This window comes from Schistocerca serialis, chromosome 5, assembly GCF_023864345.2.
Source record: "Schistocerca serialis cubense isolate TAMUIC-IGC-003099 chromosome 5, iqSchSeri2.2, whole genome shotgun sequence".
In the NCBI taxonomy this organism is placed as follows: domain Eukaryota; kingdom Metazoa; phylum Arthropoda; class Insecta; order Orthoptera; family Acrididae; genus Schistocerca; species Schistocerca serialis.
In genome coordinates this window covers 428,992,947-429,007,439 of record NC_064642.1, presented here as the reverse complement: position 1 = coordinate 429,007,439, position 14,493 = coordinate 428,992,947, and the positions used below count along the sequence as shown (strand labels likewise).

Here is a 14,493-nt window from a genome sequence, read left to right as displayed (position 1 = left end):
CATCAATGTGAAGCATCACTGAAACATCTGAAGTTGCATCATCATCATCATCATCATCACCACCAGAAGTCATTCACCTGTTTGCAGATATTGATGGAATTGGCACTGACTACAACAATTTTGCTTTTTTTGCCTTTTGCAAGTAGCCGAAATGATGTTTGTTTCAGATGAGTAGCAAAGTTGGTTGTGTTAAAAGTTTTATCACACAGGTTGCCAGAAACAGATTCGTTGTTGCCTTGTTTTGAAAAAAATTTCCAGACTGCTGACGTAGATTTTCTGGAAACTCAAATCAGCTTGAAGCCAAACCAGATGCTGTTATTAAAATGTTAACACTTTTTGCATGAGTGACAGGCAAACATGTAATAATGTGGGGACCCTGTCTCACTCTGCACTGCCACTGTCTTCAGTTCAACAACATACAGTGTGTCACATGACAATAACTAGTTAACAATAGCAGAGCACCCCAACAAATAAAGACATAGCTGGTAGGAGGATGTCAGGTGGATGTTCTAGGTACTGGATGAATGGCTTCGCTGTATCGTCAATAGATGGGATGTACCGTGTGATATACTACAGAGTTGTGCTGTTTTTAGTTCTTGAGAATATTATTCGTGTCACATGTGCCTGATAAATGATGAGCCAGTAGAAAGGAAATGGCTGACAATAGAGAAGTCTTGGCTGATGAGGACTATAGTGCCTATGAATCACGAAAAGACACACACAAAAATATCACTTTTAATATTAAGTATTAAATATCGATTAATCGATGACTTCAATATTGACAATATATATTGATATAATTTTGGAGTAGTATTGATATTTTTGCCCATCCCTACTGTATAGGAGCATTCGCATTTTAGTCTTCTGATGGTATTCAAGAACTCTGCTATAGTAACCTACTTGTTTATAACTGTCAAGTTGGTCAAATTTGATGAAACTTAGTCACTGACACTGAACATGTGTATTGTGCAAAAACAAGATACAGCTCTTTATCCGTAATTAACATCATACATAACTTATTGATAGAGAAACATTTGTAGCTTCAATGGCAATATGTTTTAAATGATTTTCACCCTCCTCCAATTTGGTTTTAAATGCGAAGATACTCATTGTGGTGGGAAAAAGTCTTATTTCTTTTATTGTCAGTATTAAAGGGTATTTCAGTCCATGCAGCCCTAGCCTGTAGCCCTGTTTCATTGGTCTGAATATATGGGCATATCATTTCTCCACTTAATTGTCAATGGGCATTTTCAATTCTAAACAGATGACTGTTATGTTCTTCAGTCTGAGAAAGTTGTAGTTTTATGTGTGTTATACTGATTCTGTCACTGCATAAATATTTTGTCTAAAAAGCAGTAGTTTTAATTTTTTTAAATTTTATTTATTTATTTTTATTTTTCAGGCTATGGAAGTAGCATCCTTCGTCTTAATGCCTCTTACAGGACCCAAGGAAATGGTTCCAGACCAAATTTGGATTTACTGCACTGGATGGGCTGTTTATGCCATTGTGTGGGTTGTAATAATAGCTATGGCTGTACGCCAAGTGGCAGTTCAGGTTGACTACAATCTGAAGCAAGTAAGTTATCTTAGTCCTTTGCAAAGAGTGGACAGAGACTTAGTGAAAATTGTATTGGGCTTAATTCATTTGTCTGCCAACACACTGGTGATATTTTGTCACAAGACATTGTCTGTCTCATCTAACATCTATGTTTGAATAAACCTTTCTCAAAATTTGTTTCATTTTCTTCTTCCAAGCACATATTGCTGTAAACATTTGATACAGTGTATCTTCATGTTTCATCTATTGGGCTTGGTGGTCTAATGGTAATGTTATGGGATTTAATCCCTGTGGCACCAGAGCATTTCAGTCTTAACCTGACACTCTTATCGATGTGATAATTTGCCAGGAACAACATATTGCTTGGATTCTGTGTTTAAATGTCTCTCTCCTTTCCACAGTAGGATTACTGGGGTGGTTTAGGGAAATGCAAGTTGCCACATTGGCATCCAGCTGGAAAACTTCCAGCAGGCCATTATGCTGTTGAGAGATGAGAGAAGTGTGTAACAATCCACACAATCCTCTAATGATTATGAATACTTGTTTCAATTCTAACTACTCTTAGAACTAATTCCTTTCTGCTCTCCCTATCCAGGGCTGTTGCTCTGACAACTGTATCAATGGTATTTTGTCATCCATGTAAATGCCTGTGGCCCCCTCCTTTCCCACTTTGAGGTATTTTCTATTGGCTCTGTCAGTTTTCCCATTCCATCCCTGTTAGGGTGAAGGCATGTGTAGTGTAATTAAACCACCTGAGAAATATCAACAGGAATTACATAAACCTGTGACCCTCCACCTGAATTAAGCAGCTGTTAGAATTCTAAATTAACTCTCCTGATTAACTTCAACCATGGCTGCTCACATATATAAACTCATCACTGGTATTGTTTGAGGCAGATGCTATCTTTACCAGGTAACACTGTGCAGCAGGCTGTCTTAGCTCAAGTGCCTATCTGCAGGCTGCTAGGCATGCACGAGAGGCAAGTGAGTCGCACATGTGCCGACTAGTGCCATAGGGTCACCTGGCGAATGTTCTGTACTAACTGTGCTTGCCTTCAGATGAGCTGATGGGCACTTATGGAAGCTTTTGTCCCATGGTGCAGTGTTGGAATAGCCTGATCTACAGTGTACTTAGGAATGACAGTACTGATCTTGGGCACACCCACTACAACTGTTTTCTCCTATCTGGTTTGCACCAGGACTGGTGGGGATATTTTCACCAATACCAAACCTTTTTTTTGTGGAACACATTGAAGACAAGTGTGGCGAAGTGGACTCCTAAGTAAGATGCGGTCAGGTTCATTGTTCATCAAAACTGCTTCAGCTCCCCAGTCTGCACCTTCGTGCCTGTAACCATCTTGGCGCAATACCTGTATCCATTACCCCCCCCCCCCCCCCCACCAGTCTTTGAATATGGTTCAAGGTGTGACTTTTCACAGGAATCTCATCCTTTAAACTGATGAGGAACTTAGGGACAATCTCGGACAGCGGAGGTTCACTTTGTTCGGCGTGTTCAGAAGGGTCCGAAGAACAATCGCATTGATACTGGTGCCTTTATCCTAGTCTTTGAAGGGGATACCCTCCCTGAGAAGGTCAAGATTATTGTTTATCGATGTGGCGTGAAGCGGTACATCCCACCACCTACGAGATGTTTTAGGTGTTTGCGTTTTGGACATGTCTTCCCGCTGTTCGCAGGCCTCTCTCTGTGGTGACTGTGGACGTCCACTCCATGAGGGGAGTTCCTGTGTTCCCCCTCCTGTGATGTTAATTGTCATGGCAATCATTCTCCACATTCACCAGATTGCCCAGTTTATAAGAAGGAAAAGAAGATACAGGAGTATAAGTCCCTTTACCGTCTAACCTACATTGAGGCTCGTAAGAAGTATGCACGTCTTCATCCTGTGTCCATGACGTCTAGCTATGCTTTAGTTGCATCTTCACCCCTTCCTCCCCCTTCCTTACTCCAGTCCCGAACCCCTCTCCTCCCCCCCCTCCCCTGCAGCTCCCACACCCTCCCCTCTGGGTACCGCTCCCCCTCCCCAGCCGGAGAAGTGTCCCACTTCTTCAGCGTCTGCTGGTCAAGGGCCAGGCCAAAGGTCTACTGCCACATGACGGCCACATGACGGCCACAAGAGCCACGGTCTGTGGGCCCCCAGGTCATCCGATCTCTTTCTGTTCCAGATCTTGTTGCAGCTGGCTCCTTTTTGCCATACAGCCCTGCCCCATCTCAAACAGAAAAGAAGAAGAAGAAACAAGTCCCAGGACAAGGAGCCTCTGGTGTCGCTAGAGGTCCCATCCCCACCTTCGCAACCTGATTCTGACCTGTTGTGCATGGATGTCGCCCCCTTCTTGTCAGTGACGGGTGGTGACCTGGTGGCATGACTGGCTTTAGCCTGTTCACCCCCATTTGCATCATCGTTCTGTGGTTATCCAATGGAATTGTAATGGATATTACTGTCACCTACCAGAGTTGAAATCCCTTATTTTGTTTTACTCTGCAGCCTATGTGGTTCTACAGGAATCTCATTTTACTGATGATCACTCACTGACCCTCCACAGGATCCGTGTTTTCTGTCTAAATCGGGTCGGCCCGCAGCGAGCCTCTGGTGGCATTTGTATGTTGGTCCATATGGACGTTGCTAGCACGTGGATTCCTCTTCAAACTACATTGGAAGTGGTTGTTGTTAGGGTCCACCTGGACTCTGAGGTCATGGTTTGCAATCTTTATCTCCATCCTGAGAGGACTCTTAGACCTGCTGCTTTAACTGCCATTCATCAGCAACTTCCTCCTCCCTTCCTCCTTCTTGGGGATTTTAATGCTCATCATCCCTTCTGGGGCAGTGCATTCCCATCTAGTCGGGGTCTTCTCATAGACCAGTTTCTTGCTGACCACGACTTGGGCCTTCTTAATGATGGCTCCCCTACTCATTTCAGTGCCTCTCATGGTACCTTTTCTGCCATTGATCTTTCTTTCTCTTCCTTCTTCTCCCTCCCTCCCTCCCCCCTCCCTTCCTTACACTGGTCGCCACACGACAACCTTTGTGATAGTGACCATTTCCCATTGATTCTCTCGCTCCCTTCTCGCTCCCCGATGGACAGGTTACCTTATTGGTCTTTCCAACTTGCTGATTGGCCTCTATATACTGCACGGGTCGTTTTTTCTCCCTCTTTGTTGGGTTGTATTGATGACATCCTACGTGACGTGTCTGATGCAATTGTTCGTGCTGCTAGCTTTGCTATCCTGTGCTTATCTGGACCATTTTGCCGCCGGCCAGTCCCATGGTGGAGTACAGCCATTGCCATTGCCATTGCCATCCGTGATTGCTGTTGAGCTTTGCAACACCTTAAGAGGCAACCATCCATTGCCAACCTTATTACCTTTAAACGCTTTCATGTTAAAGCCTGTTACTTAGTAAAACAGAGCAAACGGATGTGTTGGGAATGCTTTGTTTCTTCCCTCGGTTCTACTGTCCCTATGTCACAGGTATGGGCTACACTTCGCTCTCTCCAAGGTTGCCATCAGCAGTCTACCCTCCCGGGCCGTCACCTCCCGGATGGCCTTTGCACGAACCCGTTGATTCTTGCGGAACATCTTGTTATCCATTTTGCATCAGCCTCCTATCTGGCTGCTTTCATTCACCAGAAACAGTGGACCAAAGCTTCTGCCTTATGTTTTACCCATTGTCAGTCAGAATCTTTCAAGAAACCTTTTACTGAATGGGAACTTCTTTCCGCACCTTCTTCTTCTTATGATACGGCCCCTGGCCCAGACTCCATTCATAACGAACTGCTTCAGCATCTCAGTGCTCCACAACAGCAACATCTTCTCCAGGTGTTTAACCGTATTTGGCTCCAGGATGACTTCCCTTCTCAGTGTAGGTATAGCATCGTGGTTCCTGTCCTTAAGCCTGGTAAGAAACCCCTGTTTGTCGAACGCTATCGGCCTATTAGTCTGACAAACGTTTTTTGCAAGTTACTTGAACAGATGGTAGCCCGTCAGCTCAATTGTGTCCTCGAAACTCTGGATATATTGTCCCCTTACCAGTGTGGCTTCAGAGAGGGACAGTCTCCGATCGATCATTTACTTCGCTTGGAATCCACAGTTCGGCATGCTTTTTCCCAGCGCCGCCATTTGGTTGCAGTATTTTTCGTTCTTCACAAGGCCTATGACACAGCTTGGCACCATCACATCTTTCTTACACTTCATGAGTGGGGTCTTTGGGGCCCGCTCCCGATTTTTATCCACCAGTTCCTGTTCCATCAGTTGGTCAGGGTTCGGGTTGGTACTGTTTTTAGTTCTCCATGGACCCAGGAGAATGGCATTCCACAGAGTTCCGTACTGAGTGTACTTCTTTTCCTCATTGCTATAGATGGACTTGGGGCCACCGTCAGTCCTTTGGTCACCCCTGCTGTGTATGTGGATGATTTCTGTATTTGGGTTGATTCCTCTTCGATGGCCTCTGCAGAGCAGCACCTCCAGGGAGCTATACGGTGTGCCTCTGCATGGACCCTCTCACATGGGTTTCAATTCAATTCTCTCCTTTAAAATTGCGGGTGGTCCACTTGTCACCATACTATGGTCCACCCTGATCCGGAGCTCTACCTCGATGCACAAAGATTACCTGTGGTCCCACAGTTTCGTTCCCTGGGTCTTCTTTTTGACAACAAGCTCACTTGGCTGCCTCATATCAGACTTCTGAAGGTAGGATGTTTCCTTAAACTCAATGTCCTTCGCTTCCTTGTCCACACCTCTTGGGGTGCAAACTGCTCCATCCGTCTCTGCCTTTATCGGGCTTTAGTGCTGTCTTGCTTGGACTATGGTTGTCAAGTTTACGGTTCAGCTTCTCCTTCCACACTGTGCCTCCTGGATCCGGTGCACCATCGTGGTATCCATTTGGCCACCGCTACCTTCCCTACTAGCCCTGTTGATAGTCTCCTGGTTGAAGCTGGGATCCCCTCCTTTCAGTTTGGCAGTCCCAACTTCTGGTTTCTTATGCAATCTCTGTCCATTCCTCTCCCACTTATCCTTTCTATTCTAACCTGTTCCCACACCAAGGATGTTGCCCTCCTAATTCCCGCCCTCAGGCGAGTTTACCGGTTGGGCTCCACCTTGCGCCTCTTCTCCATGATTTTCAGCTTCCTTCTTTGTCCTGTCTCCCACGTTCCGTCCCCAACACCTCCCCATCGTTAGTTCCTCGGCCCCGGATTCAGACGGATCTCCGCTGAGGTCCGAAAGATTCCTTTCCTCCATGGTGTTCCGTTGTTTTTTCCACTGAATTTTATGGAAGTTTTGGGATGCTATTGTTTTTTACACCAGTGTCTCTAAATCTGCTGATTGTATGGGATATGCCTTCACATCCTCTGTTTGCACGGAAAAAAGTCTCCTGCCAACTACGTGTGGAGTGTTTACTGTGGAATTGATGGCAATTTCCCAGGCCTTTACTTTTATTAAACAGACCTAACTACACCGTGTTTTGCTATGTACAGACTCAATGAGTGGCTTTCAGGCTATTGACCGGTATTTTTCCTGCCATCCCTTGGTCTCGGCCATCCATGACCATCTCGCTGATCTTCACCATACTGCTTGTTCCGTTGACTTCCTTTGGGTCCTTGGCCATGTGGGTATCCCAGGTAATGAGCATGCTGATCATTTGGCTCTGTAACCCCTCCTACAGCAGATTTACGCCTTCACATCAGATACCACTTCGCACAATGATGGGCCAACTCTTGGGAGGCTACCTTCCTGTCTAATAAACTTCGTGCGATTAAGGTGACACACGTCCTGTGGTGTTCTTCCTTCCGCCTCTCGCAAAAGGACCCTACCACCCCGTCATCTCCGCATCGGCCATACCAGGCTGACCCATGGTTTTCTTTTGCTTAATCAGCCACTCCCACTGTGGTTGTTGAGCCTTTCAGTCAGTAGCCCACATTTTGGTGAAATTCCCCATTCTTTTGGCTCTGCGTACTAAGTACAGACTTCCCCGAACTTTACCTTTAATATTGGCAGACGATTCTCAGATGGTTGAACTGGTTCTCAGTTTCCTCTGTGAAAGAGGTTTTTATTCTCAGTTTTAAGGTTTTTAATCTCACTCTGGAGTAGGGGCAGGGCGGTGAGGGTTGGGGTCTTTCCCACTGTAAGCTGTGTTTGGAGATTCCTGACTCCCCTCCCTGGCCAAGATCCTCTTTTCTTTCCCTTTTACTCTGTTTTTATCACTTTTTAGAATTGGTTAGTCTCCTTTTGCAATATGCACTTCTACATTCTAGCAGTTGTATGCTTTTGAATAGCAGGTGGTCTTGCCTGTACTGCATCAGAGATGGAATATTTCCTGTCTCTAGTATAGCCTTCGGATTGCTCACTTGCTGACTTCCCTTATTTTGTTTTTACCATTGACACCACGACTGCACTTTTATGTTTTTTAGCTTTTTACCTTTTTTCGTTCTGACTTTTCTGAGATGTCAATCTGTCTGAAGGGACCGCATTTGTAACAAGGGACTGATGACCTTGCTGTTTGGTCCCTTCAACCCCAATCAACCAATCCTTTTGTGACCATATACTCTCTATGACCTGACCCACACCAGAACTATGTCAATAAATAAATGTAGGTGACATAGTATTCCGATTCTAGTTCATGCTAAGATTATTGTGGTTTTCCTGATGAGATTAAAACAACTGCCAGGATGGTTGACAGTTGATTGATTTCCTCATCCAATCTTAACTTGCGTACGTTTCTAATGATTGCTTTGTCGATGGAGTATTAAATATTACCGTTTTTTTTATTTATTTATTGTTCCGTGGGACCACATTTAGGAGAAGTCTCCATGGTCATGGAACGAGTCAATACATGAAATTATAACACGATATTAGAAACAGATAAAATGAAATATAAAAAAAACATATTCAGGTGACAAGTCGTAAGTTTAAATGAAGAAAATCAAGAATGTAACACTGGAATTTGCTTAATTTTTTAGCTCTTCCAAGAGCTCCTCGACAGAATAGAAGGAGTGAGCCATGAGGAAACTCTTCAGTTTGGACTTAAAAGAGTTTGGGCTACTGCTAAGATTTTTGAGCTCTTGTGGTAGCTTATTGAAAATGGCTGCAGCAGAATACTGCACTCCTTTCTGCACAAGAGTCAAGGAAGTGCATTCTACATGCAGATTTGATTTCTGCCTAGTATTAACTGAGTGAAAGCTGCTAACTCTTGGGAATAGGCTAATATTGCTAACAACAAACGACATTAAAGAAAATATATACTGTGACGGCAATGTCAGAATTCCCAGATTTTTGAATAGGGGTCGACAAGACGTTCTCGAACTTACACCACATATAGCTCGAACAGCCCGTTTTTGAGCCAAAAATACCCTTTTTGAATCAGCAGAATTACCCCAAAAAATAATACCATACGACATAAGCGTATGAAAATATGCGAAGTAGACTACTTTTCGTGTTGAAGTGTCACTTATTTCAGATACTGTTCTAATGGTAAATAAAGCAGCATTTAGCTTCTGAACAAGATCCTGGACATGGGCTTTCCACAACAGCTTACTATCTATCCGAACACCTAGGAACTTGAACTGTTCGGTCTCGCTTATAATATGCCTATTCTGTCTGATCAAAATATCGGTTCTTGTTGAATTGTGAGTTAGAAACTGTAAAAACTGAGTCTTACTGTGATTTAGCATCAAATTATTTTCCACAAGCCACGAACTTATTTCATGAACTACATTATTTGTTACTGTTTCAATATTACACACAAGATCCTTCACTATCAAGCTGGTGTCATCAGCAAACAGAAATATTTTTGAATCACCTGTAATACTAGAAGGCATATCATTTATATAAATAAGAAAAAGCAGTGGCCCCAGCACCGACCCTTGGGGAACGCCCCACTCAACAGTGCCCCATTGGGACTGAACACCACTACCACTCTCAATATTGCGGAGAATTATCCTCTGCTTTCTGTTCTTAAAGTAAGAGGCGAACCAATTGTAAGCTACTCCCCTTACTCCATAATGGTCCAACTTCTGCAGTAATATTTCGTGGTCAACACAGTCAAAAGCCTTCGTTAAATCAAAGAAAACACCTAGCGTTCGCAACCTTTTATTTAATCCGTCAAAAACCTCACAGAGAAAAGAGAATATAGCATTTTCAGTTGTTAAGCCATTTCTAAAACCAAACTGAACATTTGACAGCAAATTATGTGAATTTAAATGCTCCAGTAACCTTGTATATACAACCCTCTCGATAACTTTAGCAAACACCGATGGCATAGAAATAGGTCTATAATTGTCAACATTATCCCTGTCTCCCTTTTTATAAAGTGGCTTCACTACTGAGTATTTTAATCGGCCAGGAAACCGACCACTCCTAAAGGAAAAGTTACAGATATGGCTAAGTACTGAGCTAACATATGTGGAACAATACTTCAGTATTCTGCTAGATACCCCATCATATCCGTGAGAGTTCTTGGTCTTTAGTGATTTAATTATTAACTCAATCTCCCTCTTGTCAGTATCATGGAGGAGCATTTCAGGTAACAGTCTCGGAACACTTTTTTCTAAGAGTGCTATATGATTCCCTGTTGGGACTAGGTTTCTATTTAGTTCACCTGCTATATTCAGAAAGTGATTATTAAGTACTGTACATATTTGCGACTTATCAGTAACACGGGACATCCCCACTACGCACTGATTCTATATTCTCGACCTGTCTCTGCAGACCAGCCACTTCCTTTACGACTGACCATATGGTTTTAATTTTATCCTGAGACTTAGCTATTCTATCTGCATACCACATACTTTTTGCCTTCCTAATAACTTTTTTAAGCACCTTACAATACTGTTTGTAATGGGCTGCTGCATTTAGATTTTGACTGTTTCTAACGTTTTGATATAATTGCCACTTTGTTCTACAAGATATTCTTATCCCTCTAGTCAGCCACCCAGGCTGCCTGTTTGTGCTAGTACCCTGTTTTGAACGTTCTAATGGAAAGCAACTTTCAAAGAGCACGAGAAAAGTCTTGAGGAAAGAGTTATATTTATCGTCTACTGTATCAGCACTATAAACATCTTGCCACTCTTGTTCCTTGATAAGGTTTACAAAAGTCTGTACAGCAACTGGATCAGCTTTCCTAAAAAGTGGGTAACTATATTTAACATGTGTTGCAGCACAAAAATCTTTTAGACTTAAAATTTGTGCATCATGATCTGAAAGGCCATTCACCTTTTTGCTAACAGAATGCCCTTCTAATAATGACGAATGAACAAAAATATTGTCTATGGTTGTTCTACTGTTCCCTTGCACTCTCGTTGGAAAGAATACGGTTTGCATAAGATTATATGAATTAAGGAGGTCTACCAGCATCCTTTTCCTTGCACAATCACTTATACTTTTACTTTTTTTTCCTCTGTATGATACTTCACGGGAGAATGCAGTCTTAATGCTCATCGCAGTTTCAATGCACTGCAGATTTTCCCAGCATCTATTAATTCTGTTGTTATATTTATTTGTGTTTATGGCTTCACAAGCAATAGTTTTGCTGTCTCATGTGTGTTCTTTCTTTTTGAGCATCTCATTTCTCCCTTGAGAAATTTGTGAAGAAAAGTCAGAACTGCTGAAAGCAAAAGGCATATTTTATTTTCTCAACTCAATCTTGTCTGATTTATGATGAAAATGATTACATGTAGGCCTACTGTATCCTTTCATTTTTCTTAATTTTATCTTTCTTCATCATTAACATAAAAAATTCCTGCAAATAGTCTGTAACCAGCATTTTTACTCCTGTGATTCACCATATAATACAATGTAGATGTGTAAGCAAAGACTTGCTCTCTTTGCAGAAATTATGCAGCACACTGAAGCCTTCCCGTAACTGGGGCCCTGCAGACACACTTTACCGACACCAGTGGCTGAGATGGCGTGAATGGAGCAGCAAACCTGGACAGCCAAAGGACTTCTCATTAAAGCGCCAGGGTACCAAGGACTATACACATTCTGTTGTCCGAAATGGTTCATCATTACATGTTCGTCCTGTACAAAGGCCATCAATGAATGGAGAGAGGACAGTCATGCGGGAACCATATAAATTGGAAACCAATGGACAAGAACATGTGTGCTGGCGAGGTACAGCTAGTAGTAATGCAACTTGAGTGTTATAGTTGTGATATACATTCACAACCAAGTAAAGTCTGTGATACTAGTTCCTTATCAGATCAACATACTGTGTATCAAGCAGTATGTCACATTTGAGACATTCACAAGGTGTGAATTTATACTTCCGATCATTGAAATATATTATCCAAAATTCAACTGGATGAAAGCCAGTTGTGCTAAGGAGAAGAAAGATTAATTACATAATTAATTAATCTCATAATATACCAATGCTCAATCATTATAAACTATATTCTCAGTTTATTCCAATGAAAGACTATTTATATAATTCTGTTGGACTGGGTACTGATGTGGCAATTCTTATGGACATTTTTGAACCAGTTAAATGAAGATAATTAAGACATGCAGTTTTATGCAAGTCTATACTAGATTCATCGATTGTCATTGACGTGAATGGCAACTATTGTACTTTATGTAAATTAAGTTTTGTGTAAAAAGTTACTCATATTATTCATCAGATTTAAATATCTAGTCACAACTGTTCTGCATGGAAAACATACTTATTTAAGTTCATCACTACAGCTGAAAATTTGTCTATTTGATGGCAAAATATGTAAAAGTGGAATTAAATATCACAGCCACAAAATGAGAAAGATTAATAGTTATAACTTGTGTAACTCTACTTGTAAGCAATAGCACTGATGCAACATGGCAAAGAATGTAAGACTTCTTTGCTCTCCTGTTTCCTTTTTTTGTATTAAACTACTGCAAATTATTTTTAGTTACAAGGATGCACAGGAAAAGTATTCATATATGTGAATTAACAGAAGAAATGTGGTGGTGCATTCTGAAACATGATGTTTTGTGTGTTAATGAAATATCCAAGCAATATGTTAAAGCTGTCTGAAACAGCAGTGTAGACGACTTAACATGTTTCTGTTTTGTTAAATTGCTCTTAAGAAAAAGCAATAATTAATTAGTAACTTTGCGCAGCTGCTATTCATTAACACTTGTACAAATTTGGAAGTGTTCTTAGGAAAGTGTTCTAAGGAAAGTGAGACAATAAGGAGGTGTAATAGTAATGCAATTCCAGAAAATTTTACACATATAGCCTTACTATAAAGACATGCAAATAGTTCCAAGCTGGAGAACAGAACCAAGAAATGTTAAGTGTGAGGAGTGAATATTAATCAGTGTGAACGCATACAGCTTTTGGTCTTTGTGATATTAAACTGTGATATCAACAGATAGCTGTAGAAAATTGTGTAGCACAGTGAACTTTGTAAGATATGAAAGTGTGTATTTATAAATAATTTATATAAAATTGATTGTTTCTTTTTTACTGCATCAAACCATACCTTAAGTTGGGAAATCCCATTCTATCAGTTAGTGATTACTTTAATAGTAACTGGATAAAAACATGTTTTTACGTCAAGCCTAAGTATCTGTCTTGAAAATGTAACAGTGGAGAATAAAGGAAGAAATAATTGCAATATTACGAAAAGGATAAATTGCTACTGACCATATAGAGGAGTCAACATCTCTATATGCTGAGTAGCAATCAATCCTTTTCATAATATTATCTTTAAATGTAGTATTAGTGCTTTCAGAGTTTTAAGATAGCATTTCCTGCATTACATGCAAATGAATTACAAATTTTAATATAATGATGCAATAACATGGTTCATAACAGGTAAGACCATGATAGAAAAGCTTCATGAATAGTTTTGGGCTTTGTTAACAAGACATTAAAAATGCACACACAGAAAGCAAGGAAAAATGATAACTTCCAATGGTATATTTCTAAAAAAAAGAAACGTCATTTATTGCAATCTTACAAAACTGTCTTAGAATGACAATTACAACTTTGCTAATGGCAAATCGTTATCAAGTAAAATAATCTATATTCTACTAACTTCGCCTTAATTATCCAATTGTCAGTAGCATATAAATCCCTAACGGTCATTACATTTCTGAATGACTGACTTCATTCAAAGATTTCACCATGGATGAGGACTCAGTCTTCACCAAAATGTTCTTGAATTACAACTAGCTTAGCGCCCGCTGCTTTGCTCAAATAGACTGTATGGTCTGCACAGATTTTTGTTTTTGTTTTTCTTTAATCAAATTTTTATGTTGTTCACGAATTGCAACACCTTCTAAACTTTCCATGCTAATTAAGGCCATAGAAGCATGGTCTTCTCCAAATGTTTTTCTGACCAAAAACAGAGTCTGGTAGTTCTTCTGGTGATATTTCCATAGAAACTTACATCCCCTGCACATATTTCTTTATACCTAACCAAAGAAGTGGAATAACAATTTTTATAGATTTGGCTTTTTTATTAAAACAAAATATTTTCTTAAAAATTTTCATCCTCTTATTTCTCCTCCTCTGGGGTTGAATTTCAAAAACACTGAAGTATGTACTACTTTATTTGGAACCAAGAAGTCAAATATCAATTTTCATACATTTTAAAAATACTTTAGTAGTTGTGGCATTTACGCCACATCCCTGCCCAAAATTATTTTTTTTTTTTTTTTTGCTATGTTTTAATACACAGTAGAGGAAGAGGTTATGGAAGATAGGATCACAAAGCAGACTCATCAAATAACACGTCGGATGGTCACATAGCCTGAGAATGACCGGGCGAGCAAGAGCCACATGGTATTGGAACAAAGAGGCAGTGGGGATTCATCTATAATAGTGGGCACCAAGTAGCGAATCTTTTATTATTTATATTTACTATTGAAATATTAATATACCTCTCCAACCACGCTGATGATATTACTTGAACAGAGTAGTTGTTAATAATTACAGTATCACTCA

General features: G+C 40.8%; 1 protein-coding gene across 3 annotated transcripts in view; it reads left to right on the top strand.

Moving 5' to 3' along the window:
* LOC126481300 (sodium-dependent nutrient amino acid transporter 1-like) overlaps positions 1 to 12,994 on the top strand; it is a 297,743-nt gene extending 284,749 nt beyond the window's left edge. For all 3 annotated transcript variants that reach the window (XM_050104949.1, XM_050104950.1, XM_050104951.1), the window contains 2 exons: positions 1,403 to 1,576; positions 11,396 to 12,994. In XM_050104949.1, coding sequence (XP_049960906.1) covers positions 1,403 to 1,576; positions 11,396 to 11,704 — 483 coding nt within the window. In that variant the 3' untranslated portion in view covers positions 11,705 to 12,994. The remainder of the gene's footprint in view (positions 1 to 1,402; positions 1,577 to 11,395) is intronic.
* The last annotated feature ends 1,499 nt before the right edge of the window (positions 12,995 to 14,493 follow it).